Source organism: Nicotiana tomentosiformis, chromosome 1 (genome assembly GCF_000390325.3).
Source record: "Nicotiana tomentosiformis chromosome 1, ASM39032v3, whole genome shotgun sequence".
Lineage (NCBI taxonomy): Eukaryota > Viridiplantae > Streptophyta > Magnoliopsida > Solanales > Solanaceae > Nicotiana > Nicotiana tomentosiformis.
Genome location: NC_090812.1, coordinates 31,137,430 through 31,149,905, shown reverse-complemented (window position 1 = coordinate 31,149,905; position 12,476 = coordinate 31,137,430). Strand labels below are relative to the sequence as shown.

The 12,476-nt window shown below is 36.3% G+C and overlaps 3 protein-coding genes across 3 annotated transcripts; 2 read left to right on the top strand and 1 right to left on the bottom strand.

Moving 5' to 3' along the window:
- Nucleotides 1-461: 461 nt before the first annotated feature.
- LOC104113775 (heat shock 70 kDa protein BIP1-like) lies at nucleotides 462-3,866 on the top strand. The gene is made up of 7 exons (XM_009624060.3): nucleotides 462-691; nucleotides 1,240-1,516; nucleotides 1,611-1,825; nucleotides 1,928-2,650; nucleotides 2,754-2,908; nucleotides 3,018-3,100; nucleotides 3,221-3,866. The coding sequence occupies exons 1-7, from the start codon at nucleotides 628-630 to the stop codon at nucleotides 3,708-3,710; spliced, it is 2,007 nt and encodes a 668-aa protein (XP_009622355.1). The 5' UTR covers nucleotides 462-627; the 3' UTR covers nucleotides 3,711-3,866.
- Nucleotides 3,867-6,640: 2,774 nt separating this feature from the next.
- Nucleotides 6,641-9,457, bottom strand: LOC104113774 (small ribosomal subunit protein eS10z-like). The gene is made up of 5 exons (XM_009624059.4): nucleotides 9,302-9,457; nucleotides 9,164-9,212; nucleotides 8,809-9,088; nucleotides 8,569-8,704; nucleotides 6,641-6,964 (listed from the first exon to the last, which is right to left on the bottom strand). Exons 1-5 carry the CDS (start codon nucleotides 9,383-9,385, stop codon nucleotides 6,887-6,889), a joined length of 627 nt encoding a protein of 208 aa, XP_009622354.1. The 5' UTR covers nucleotides 9,386-9,457; the 3' UTR covers nucleotides 6,641-6,886.
- A 997-nt stretch (nucleotides 9,458-10,454) lies between these two features.
- On the top strand, nucleotides 10,455-11,041 carry LOC138905240 (uncharacterized). Its single transcript, XM_070193746.1, has 2 exons — nucleotides 10,455-10,638; nucleotides 10,749-11,041. Exons 1-2 carry the CDS (start codon nucleotides 10,455-10,457, stop codon nucleotides 11,039-11,041), a joined length of 477 nt encoding a protein of 158 aa, XP_070049847.1.
- The last annotated feature ends 1,435 nt before the right edge of the window (nucleotides 11,042-12,476 follow it).

Below are 12,476 nucleotides of genomic sequence, written 5' to 3'. Positions count from 1 at the left end.
GATTTTTAATGATATTTTTATTCAGATTTTATCTTTACATGAAAAAGTGACTAAATTTTGATTACTTTTAAAATTATGAGTATTTTTCAATTACCAGTTGTAAATAAGCCATTTTTTATTTTCCCCCAAAATTTGATTCTTAGACCGAATGGAACTTGTAAATTGGGATCTACACAAATTGAAACCAAGACTATGCCACTTGGTAACCTACACAGATTGGGTCTTTAATTGAAAATTACCTCCTTAATTTATTATCTCTCAGAGTGCCTTATGTATTTAAAGAAAACAAAAGAAAGAGCCAATATTTACTTTTATCCTTTATGGGAAAGGACTTTATATTATCCTACGTGCTCAATAAATCAAGAACATTCGCGGACTCTGATTAACCGAACAGAACGCCACGTGTTAGCCTTCAAATGTAAAATACTATTGAAGCAAAGAACAGCATATTAAGTCTAACTTGCTCTACTATTGGAGAGAACACTCTAGCTTCTTGTCATCAAACCTAAACCAACTCGAACTGAATTTTCCTCACGGTAACGACCCTCAACTATATATAGCCTCTTCACCCTTCTCTCTTCCTTCATTGTTCATAATTCATCAAACAAGAAAGAAGAAATTAAGAGAATGGGTCGACGTTCAAAGGATTTCAAAAACTTAGCATTCGTGATTTTGCTTCTTTTTGTTTCAGGTGATTATCTTCCACTTATTCCTTTACAAGTTTTTTTTTTTCTTGGCTCCTTAATACTACCTCGTTATTCTTGTTGCTTAACATAAACATGCACAAGTTTGTCTTACGGTTGAAATACCTATCCTTTTGTAATTTCTTCGCTTACAAATGATTTTGTCTATATTTTCTTCTCTGTTTCTTGTGTTGCTAGTAGTCACCTTGTCTCTAAACTAGCATTACTTTTGATATTCTTAAATTCTCGTACTGACGAAAAGAGAGAGGAAAAAAACTAGAGACTGACGTGCGCTTTAAAATCAGTGTTTTTCTATAAAATCGTAAAATTTTGTTGAAAGCTTGTTCTGTTCATCTGGAATGATGGCTTTACTATGACCGGATTAACGTCACAATTTTCCTGATATATTTAATTGTAGTTAGGTACTTAGGTTGTCGATATGTCTAATTGCTGAACGTTCTTGGTCTTAACTGATTCAAATACGTATGACTTTTCTCTAAGATAAGTTGAATTTTACTACATGATGAACTGACGATTTTCATTTATGTTTTGGAAGAATTTTGCTTAGAAGTAACACTAGCAGCAGAGAAAAATCAGAAACAGAATCTTGGAACAGTGATTGGAATTGATTTAGGGACAACATATTCTTGTGTGGGTGTATACAAAGGAGAGAATAATGTCGAGATCATAGCAAACGACCAAGGGAATCGAATCACCCCTTCATGGGTTGCATTCACTGATACTGAGAGATTAATTGGAGAAGCTGCAAAGAATCAAGCAGCTCTTAACCCGGAACGTACTATATATGATGTTAAAAGGCTCATTGGAAGGAAGTAAGTTTTGAATCAACTATAAATTTTCTTTTTAAAGTTGTGTTTGTTTGAGATTTTTGGAATCCTGATTTGATTTGTTGTTGTTGTTTGGTAGGTTTGATGATCCAGAAGTTCAAAAAATTATTAAGATGTTGCCTTTTGAAGTTGTGAACAAAGATGGCAAGCCTTATGTACAAGTGAAGATTAAAGATGGTGAAGTTAAAAAGTTTAGCCCAGAAGAAATTAGCGCTATGATCTTGCAAAAAATGAAGGAAACAGCTGAGGCATATCTAGGGAAGTCGATTAAACACGCTGTCATCACCGTTCCAGGTATATTTAATTGCTACAACTGTGATATTAATTCCTCTTTGATCATGAAATAGTTGTCGTTCTTTTTTTGTTGGCTGATCGAGTAATTTTGTTTGAATGTAGCTTATTTTAATGATGCGCAAAGGCAAGCAACTAAGGATGCTGGCGCCATAGCAGGGTTGAATGTAGTAAGGATAATAAACGAGCCTACCGCAGCTGCAATAGCCTATGGATTGGACAAGAAAGGGAAAGAGCAGAACATATTGGTGTATGATCTTGGTGGTGGCACATTTGATGTTAGCATACTTAGCATTGACAATGGTGTTTTTGAGGTACTAGCAACCAATGGTAACACTCACTTAGGAGGAGAGGATTTTGATCACAGACTAATGGACTATTTCATCAAGTTGATTAAAAGAAAATATAGCAAGGATATTAGTAATGACAAGAAAGCTCTAGGAAAACTTAGAAAGGAATGTGAGAGAGCTAAGAGGGCCTTAAGTAACCAGCACCAAGTACGCATTGAAATCGAGTCTCTTTTTGATGGTATTGACTTCTCTGAGCCGTTAACAAGGGCGAGATTCGAGGAGTTGAACATGGATTTGTTCAAGAAGACAATGGGTCCAGTCAAGAAGGCATTAGAGGATGCAAATTTGAAGAAGACGGATATTGATGAACTCGTGCTCGTTGGTGGGAGTACTCGAATTCCAAAGGTGCAACAGCTCTTGAAGGATTTCTTTGATGGGAAAGAACCTAACAAGGGTGTTAATCCGGACGAAGCTGTAGCTTATGGAGCAGCAGTACAAGGAGCAATACTTGGTGGTGAAGGAGGGGAAGAAACCAAAGGTAACATGATCATGTTCTTCTCTGATTTAACAGAAGCAAATCTTTTTCTTTTCAATATTAGGATCATATCATATTTTGGTTTTGATATTCATTTTTTTAACAGATCTTTTGTTGCTTGATGTGACTCCATTAAGTCTGGGAATTGAGACAGTGGGTGGTGTTATGACAAAGTTGATTCCCAGAAACAGTAGGATTCCTGTCAAGAAAACTCAAGTTTTCACCACCTATCAAGACCAACAAACATCTGTATCAATTAAGGTAACTACAATTTCAGCAATTCTTTGATGTCAAACAGAATTGTAGGTTGCCATTGTTCTTAGGGCATAAGAATTAGTACATAATTTCATTTTCTTGTGGATATCTTTAGGTATATGAAGGTGAAAGAAGCTTGACAAAGGATTGTCGTGAACTTGGAAGCTTTGACTTGTCTGGTATACCTCCTGCTCCAAGGTAAGTTGAACAAAAATTAACTTAGAAGCATGAGAATTGAGAAGTAGCAAAAAGAAAAACTATCTATGTTATGATTATTGGAATTTATGATTCAAGTTAACTTTTCAAAATCTTTTGTAGGGGAGTGCCACAGATTGAGGTGAGCTTTGAGATTGATGAGAATGGAATTCTACAAGTGACAGCACAAGACAAAGCAGCTAAGAAGTCCAAATCCATAACCATCACTAGCGACAAGTCGCGTCTAAGCCAAGAAGAAATTGATAGAATGTTGAAGGAGGCAGAGGAGTTTGCAGAGGAAGATAGAAAGGTAAGGGAGAAGGTGGATTCTCGTAACAAGCTCGAAACATACGTTTACAACATGAAGAACACAATCAATGACAAGCTCGCGGAGAAGATAGATTCTGATGACAAAGAGAAGATTGAGAGCGCTCTTAAGGAAGCTATGGAGTGGATGGATGATAACCAAAACGCGGAGAAGGAAGACTATGATGAGAAAATGAAAGAGCTGGAAGATGTATGCAATCCTGTCATAAGGCAGGCCTATGAGAAGAGTGGTGGAAGTTCTGCAAATTCAGCAGCAGGTGATGAGGAGTCTTACGATGAATTGTAGATTGAAGAGCGAACACATTACTTATTTTGGATTACTAGATTGTAGAGTGAAACTTTCCCCCTCCTTTTTCCTTTTTTTCTTTTCTTTTAATTGTATGGTGGAACTTATAACTCATTTTTTGGTCATTTTATTTAACGTTATACACTAATTTCTTCAGCTGCGTTCTTTTCTTTTTGCTTGTTTGGATCCCACAACTGCTTAAGTATTCCTGTGAAACACCACTTCGAGTTAAATGAAAATCCACTTATTGTTTATATGCTTTCTCCAAGTGCAATCTGGAAAATTGTATGAATGTTAAGGAATAGCTCAAATGTTTTATATTAGGCTCTTAGAATTTATATTTTCTGCATAGTTTTGACGGACTAAAGCTACTATGATAAATTACTGGTCCAATGGAGACATCGATTAGTTCACGACTGATCTTAATCTTGGAACGGTTTCATCAATAATAGTTAGTGGCCAGAGGTTTTGATTCAGTTTAAATTAGCATCACACGAGCGACTCTCGTCGTGCGAAGTTCAAGTAGATACGATGCAAAAAGTTCGAGTGCCACTTTTCTTAATCAATCTGAGTCCCAATCCCAAGTCCAAGTTGAGCAATAGCCAAATATTCTATATCAACCAACTCCCGCCTCTCCTATCTAATTGCCTGAAGTTGAGTTAACCAAAATTAGGAGAAGTAAAATCCGACATTTCTGGTACACGCACAAAAGTCCTTCTAATGGACTTCAATAAAGTACGGGGATAACAACCATTACCTTAAAAAGGAAACTAAAATTGACACTTCCATAGGAAAGGTAAAAAGGAATAGACCCTTGACCAAGGTTTTGAATGAAATCAATTTATAAGAGGATGAAGCGATGCAAGGGACAAGTTGTAACATGACAGACCGAGGACGATGTCCGAGAAAGTATGTAAAACTAGCTAATTTGGGAACTTTTAGTTGGTTTAACAGAGGCCAAACTAAATTTCCATCAAGTGACACTTTTTCTTTTAGTTTTAATCAGCTCCATCAAGTAGAGCTGTGGAGAACGTAAGCTATTCCAAACAGCTGGACACTATTAAGATGCTGGAAGCAGAAATTTTGAAGTTGAAAATAAACTGAAATAAGCAGCAGCTGGGTTTTTGACAAAACCTTCAATTGGAAAAATATTGGTAAAAGTTTACAAAAAGTATATTCTTATAAGAAAATCACATTTTAACTTGAATAAATATACACGCCCAATATTATCCACGCCCAAACCAGAATTCTGATGTGTCTACCCCTTTATTATTTCACATCCTATTGGCTACCAGACTTTGTTCAGGATAGAAGGTACAGTATACCTGTTAATCGGGCCGGGCTGACCGTTTACAGCCCGGTCCAACCCGGTACTATAGCGTGGGGGCGGGCTGGGACGAGGTGGGCAGGGAGCGGTTTCAAACGAACAATTTTTTGATACCGGTGCACCGAAACCCGCTAAGCCCGTTAACCCGTTAACGGGTTGTTAACGGGCTACAACCCGGTTCAGCCCGTTAACCCGTTAACGGGTTGTTAACGGGCTACAGCCCGGTTCAGCCCGTTTATTAACGTTTTTTTTTATTTATGGACCAACTTAAACTCCTGATATTGACACTTGTATTTCTTATCTACACAAACATTTAGAAACATTATATAATTATTATGCTAACATTGTTGATGCTTCTTCTGCTGTAGATGCAAATATTCCTTGAAGCTCAGTTTCAACATCTGGGACCAGTGCTTTGGATGATAATGATGGTGTTGAAGATTATTTGATTTGGTCTACAATAAGGGAGCATCAAGCCATCAACAAACCAGTAGCAGGAATAACAATGAACTTCAATTCTACTTGCAAAAGTCAGCAGAGCCTCGCACAAAGGAATTTCTACCATTGGGTTGGTGGAGGAGCAACTCAAATCAATTTTCTGTTCTTTCGGCCATGGCTCGAGATGTGCTAAATGTGTCGATTTCAACAGTCGTATCAGAGAGCGCATTTAGCCAAGCAAGGCAGCAAGTAGGAGATACCCGTCATTCATTGGGTAGCAACGCTTTGGAAATTCAAGTGTGCTTCAGAGATTGGATAAGATCAGAACGACGAAATCAAGGGCGTGACGAAGTAGATGAAGTGGAGGACCAAGAAATTGAAGATATAATGGTTTATGGTTCCGATTCAACCGATGCCGGGAATCAAAAACCTAATGTTGACATGGATGAACTTACAAAAATGATGCAAAGCATATGATGTACTATTTATTTTTTATAATTGTTGTAAAATTTTAATTTGCAAATACAAAAATAACAAAATCAAAAAAGAACCAACTTAATTTGAAGTATTATATATTATTCAATAAAAATATCAAATGACCGTCTTCGGAGCTTGATCCTTATATATAGGTCTTATTAAATAATTTTTTGTAGCCACTTACTTTCAAATTTTAATTTTAACATTATAAAGTTCAAATTTCAAATTTTAAACTTAAAAGTTTAATTCTAAGCCTTAAAAGTTTACAAACACGTAAGTATCAATAACATTGAATAAGAAAAACAAAATTTACTTTAAAAAAAATAAAAATCCACGGCCTGCTAACAACCCGTTAACAGCCCGAATCCGACAGACAAAAAAAAAACTCTGAAAAAATACAGCCCGCTAACGCAGCCCGCAACGTTAAACGGGCGAGCTGATTTTTTTGTCCAACCCATCCCAACCGGCCAGTTAAACACCCCTAAGGTACAGTACATAAGATGTAGGATTAAATCCATATCATGTTTGGTTAGCGGTATAAATTTATACCGTGACTTGATCCAGGATATCCCATTTGGATTATTTTATAATCCCAGAATTATTTAGTCCACGTACCAAACGACCCCTAATAGTGGTATTATATCCCTACCTCATGTTTTGACAGGGAAAATGATAAAAACTAGTGCTGTTTCACCAAGATAACATTGTCCAGAGATTTTCAATTTCAAATAACACGAATTGCAAGTATATCTCAATAACACAAAATCAAAAACGGTCAAGAAACAGAAGTAAAAACTTATAATTCTCTAAAGATCCATAAAGATAAACTTGCCCAGCTTGGAATTTTAAGTTTGACAAGAAAATGAACAACCAAGTGTTTCCAACATCTGATAATCAAAATTGCAACCACCACCTAGCCTAAGATAGCAAGGATTTAAGAGAAGCTTGAACTAGGGGGTGCACCACCAAAACCTCCAGATCCACGACCAAATCCAGGTCTTCCACCAGAACCCTGCAAGTATAGCTTGATAGTTTAGACTTGGAAAAAACAACTCTAATGGAAATTCATCTAAATATATTATCTCAACTATAGACATAACAAATTAATGATCAGTATGTCAAATGAATCAATATTTATTCATTCATCAACTACGTAAAGTAACAAAAGTTGGAACTGAACACCAGTATGATCAAAAAACAAAACTACTCAGCCAAAAAATTGCAGAAAACTCTAGTTAAAACCTAAGATACTTCTCTGAGCAGGTAACATGCCAATAAATGAAATTCTGCGAAATTCACAGAGATGCAAATACCCAACAAAGCAAAATAAAATAGACCAAACAAACACTGGAGAAACTTTCTCCTCTCCTTTTTTTAAATGATAAGCATAGCTATGAAAGACACCTAAAAGTGTAGCATTTGAGAGGGATAACATAGGGACGGGGAAAATGAGGTTGAACAAAAGCAGGGCCACTAAACTCGAGCATTCACAGATAATATTGTTACTCTAAAGCTTCAAGTCTGTTTCATTTGGCAACTAAAATAATACATTTAAGGGAAACAAGGTCAACCACAAGAAACAACAGTTCATAAATAACATGGCAACAAGGCAACTAGGGGTGTTCATAAAAAATCGAAAAACCAAACCAAACCGAAAACCGAACCAAACCGACTAAAAAACCGATACTTTTTAGGTTTAGTTTGGTTTTGGTTTTAAATTTTAAAAACCGGTCAAATTTGGTTTGGTTTTAATAAAAAAATAACCTAAAAAACCAAACCAAACCGACTATAAAAGTAGCTATATAAATTTATTATTAAACCTATATATATGTATATTTTTATATAAAGTTTCTGAAATTTTATGGTACATATTAGTCATTTGTATTTTTGGTCTAGTTCTTTGCTATTATAATAATCTCATTCTTTATCTTCTAGTTTGATTGATAGTTTTCTTTTGCTAAGTACAAGAATTTATTTAATGTTAAAAATAATTAATTTTTAATTGAGTACTTAAATTACTCATCACTATTTGAGTCAATTATAATCAATATTATCTTGGTAAATGATAGATTTATCAAAGAGCAATTAGTTTGATAGTGTTACGTTGAAAATGTAGTCGCCGGAATATGCGTTTGGTAGTGTATGTCTCATATTAAAAAAAATGATAAATAACCGAAAAAACCGAAAAACCGATAAAAACCGAATCAATAAAAAACCGACTTAATTGGTTTGGTTCCAATATTTGAAAAACCGACTTACTTGGTTTGGTTTCTTTTTAGGGAAAAACCGACGTAAATCGAACCATGAACACCCCTAAAGGCAACATTGGCAAAATCAACTTCGATCATAAGGGAAAATGGCAATTTCGTAAGAGATCTTTAGTTGAATTCTACCGTGTATTACAAAGTGAACCTAAATAGAAGACTACAAACATACACATTAGCATCAACCCATTACCTTTACACAGACATAACAAATGAATCCTGATACAATCAACATGAACTAAATTTTTTTCCTCAAAACAAGAAGGAAATAAATTAAATGCCACAACTGATAAGCTAAACAAACTGAATTTTTTTAGGGATTTAAAATTTTTAAAAAGATAAGAACAATTACCCTGAAAGCAGGCTGATAGTCAGCTGGAGCTCCACCTTTTTCACCTCCAAACTCACCAGGTGGACCTCTTGGTCCAGCACGATACCCTTCCCTGTCGCCGAACCTTGGCCTATCACCCTCGAACCTTGGTGGTCCACTGCATATATCCAATGAATAACACACATACAGTTAATCCTCCGACAAATACACACACAAAATCTCAGTTTCAAACAAGGCAGACAAAATGAATAGGTAAATTACCGGGGACGATCGCCAGGAGGTCCACCCATGGGACGACCAAGAGGCTTAGCAGATTTTTTCAAAGTAGCAGGCACAATTTCAGAAGGAAGGTTAAGGTAAGTCCTGAGGAACTCAATACCATCATTTGTAAGGTACCAGTAGTAGTGCATCCAAGCGAATGTCTCGCGAACGTACTCCTTAGATTTGAAGCTCTGCATCAGCTTAATCACCTGTAGGTTCGGCACATCGATTAATGGATGCTTCGCCAAGTTATAGTCCTTCTTCGCATAGCAAACTCCCTCTACAATATCATCAAAAAAATTACATCAGAAAATGAAGCTTCTAGAAGGATGTACAGAGATTCAGAGATACTAACCTTGGAAGAGGTATTTGGAGATCTCTCTACGGTTCTTCTCTGAAATAATCTGAAAAAAAAAACAAATTGAAAAATGCATTAGAAACTTCGAGAGGAATGAGAAGTGATAATGAACTTTGATATCGTAAGAGAAAATACCATGGCTGCTGGAAGAAGAGGGGAAAACGGAGAAAAATCACACTGAAGCCTCAGACGATTGCAGCAGCAAAAGGATTGTACCATGAACCCTAGGTAAGCGAGGTTTTATATCTTAGGTTTGGATCTTAGTGGGCTTTTCTTGGGCTGGGTAGTGCCCTAGACTCAACGGGCTGTATCACTGCTGGTATATTTTGGCCCATGTGCTTTTGATTAGTAGTCATACTATTACTTGGTGAATATAAATATTTTTTTTGGGCAAGGTCTCTAATTTGTTTTAGGGGTAGTTTAGTTCAAGGACTAGTTATACATGATAATTAATACATGGATTATTCATATGATACATAATAGTATATAGGTTGTCATGCTGTCAATAGTAATGCAAGAAAAAAAAATAACGTAAGAATTGTTATAAAATTAGTAAATTGCTTATTTTAACAATATTATATGTATGATCCATCTATTTCAAACGCACATATACTTTCATATTTATTTTGCGGAAAATATACCTAGATTCCTATATATTTTGTTGATATTAACAATTTAGAGTTCAATAGTGTTAATGAACACTATTTAGTATGCACGATATTTTTGATGACTTGTGGTCAAAATATGCCATATTACTTACTATAGAGTAAGACATAGGTCCATTAAATATTTAAGTATTCTATCGATTACAAGATATCATAACAACAAAAAGAATATGAACTATGTATTTAAAATCCTATAAAAATAGAAATATTAACCATATATCCAACACAATAACTAAACAATACAATGGCATGAAATATATAAAATACAAATCAGCTATAGTGTCTTGGCCATCCAAACAAGAAAAGAAAAAAAATCATAACTACTTTAAAATGTTATCAAAATGCATCATGTACCCTCCAACCATTAATAAAGGAGAAACCTTTAGCAGTATAATTTAAAAGATTACCCTTTCCTCATTTCTGAATTTGTTAGGTTAGATACACTAAACTTTAAAAAAAAATAAAAGAATAAATTTTGGATCGAAAGAAACAATTTGTAGGGTGGTGTTGACAAGAGGCTGGAGGTCTGGAGGAAGACCCTTGAGTCTAAGGTTTTCAAGTTGAACAGGACCAAAATAGAATACTTGGAGTGTAAGTTCAACAATGCTACGCAGGAAGCTGATATGGAGGTGAGGCTTGATACACAAGTCATCCCCAAAAGAGATAGTTTCAAGTACCTTGGATCTATAATACAAGGTAACGGGGAGGTTGATGAGGATGTCATGTACCGTATCGGAGCAGGATGGATGAAGTGGTGGCTCACTTTCGGTGTTTTGTATGATAAGGATGTGCCGCTGAGACCTAAAGGCAAGTTCTACAAGGTTGTAGTTAGACCGACTATGTTGTATGGAGCAAAGTATTATCCCGTTAAAAGTAGATGAGATAAGGATGTTAAGGTGGATGTGTGGGCATACCAGGTTGGATAAAATTAGGAATGAAGTTTATTCAGGACAAGGTGGGAGTAGCCCCTATGGAGAATAAGAAGCGGAAAGCGAGGTTAAGATGGTTCGGACATATTATGAAGAGAAGCATAGAAGCCCCAGTCAGAAGGTGCGAGAGGTTAGCCTCAGTGGGTATTGGGAGAGGCAGAGATAGGCCTAAGAAGTTTTGGGGGGAGGTTATTAGGTGGGACATGGCGCAACTGGAGTTGACTGAGGACATGGCCCTAGATAGAAGGGTGTTGAAGTCGAAGATTAAGGTAGAAAGCTAGTAGGTATTTTCCACGCCCCGACCTGGGAGCGAGACTGGCACTCGGTGCCTCAACTAACCTGGTGTACCAAATTGCGACTAGGGGACTCTGAACATATAATGTCATAATTTGGCCATGGGGCCACCTTGCAAGACAATTTGCGAAGCAAAATATAAAACTGAATGGAAACTAGCGCTGACTAAATATTAATATAAAGTTGGGCCGACAAGGCCGTCATAACTACTACAACTGACAAACTACCAAAATATACATATCAGGCCTACAAGCCCAACATAGTGCACTAACTGATAGGATATGTCTACAAGCCTCTACTGATGGATATATTGTGATCGGAACAGGGCCCCGACCTACCCATAACATATATATATACATACAGAAGATATACACAAAAACCTAGACCTGATAACTCCGAAGGACGTGGAGCTTACCGATCAGGCTGAACTCTGGAAATACCTACTGAGGAGGTCTACCCGTCTATCTATCTGAACCTGCACGCATGAAATGCAATGTCCCTAGAAAAGGGACGTCAGTACAAAATAATGTACCGAGTATATAAGGCAATAACATAACTGAAAGTTGAAACTGAACTGATAATATAATAACTGAAAGTAATTGGGAGTCAAAGATGATCTGGAGATATACTTATCTGTTAATACTGACTCAACTCCTTCAATATAGTAAGTAAAATAATTGTCCGACCTTATAAGGCTCGGTATATATAACTGCTCTGCCGTAGTAGGCTCGCTCATAGGCGCTCGACCATACTAGGCTATGTATCTCGACCATGCTGGGCTCGCTCATAGGCGCCCGGCCACAGTAGGCTCGGTATATAACTTTCCATCTGATTAGAGGTTGCCCAATAGGGGCCTGCCCATCGATTATAGCTCGATGATAATGAGAATACTGTAATACTGTATATATAGGCTTGCTTCTCTCTTGACTGGAAGAAGACAATACTAAATTGAATCTAGAGTCTCGATAAGGAATAATATTGTAACTTATGAGACTAGAATAATGTGAATAAATTTATAAATACGAACTTCTCTTTATGTCTCATTACTAACACATGTAGCTACGAGATCATGCCAAAATGAAGGAAGGTTTAGCCTTAACATACCTTATCACACTCTTTCCAATCACCAAGTTGAACTCGCATATTCTCACCTTAATCTACAACAACGATAATAATACTATCATTAAGTTATGAAACGTATAACTATCGCACAACGAACGACATGTTTATTTTGTATTAAAACGGACAACATCTCCCCTATAATCCTTACTTCCTCCAAATTCAAGATAATACCAACAATACCAAAAACAATAATAATAATATATATACATTATTTTTCAAAATTATGTACACCACACAATACTACAAAATAGCCCAACACACCCCAATTTCTTCATACATAAAACGACCACCGTAGTAGTG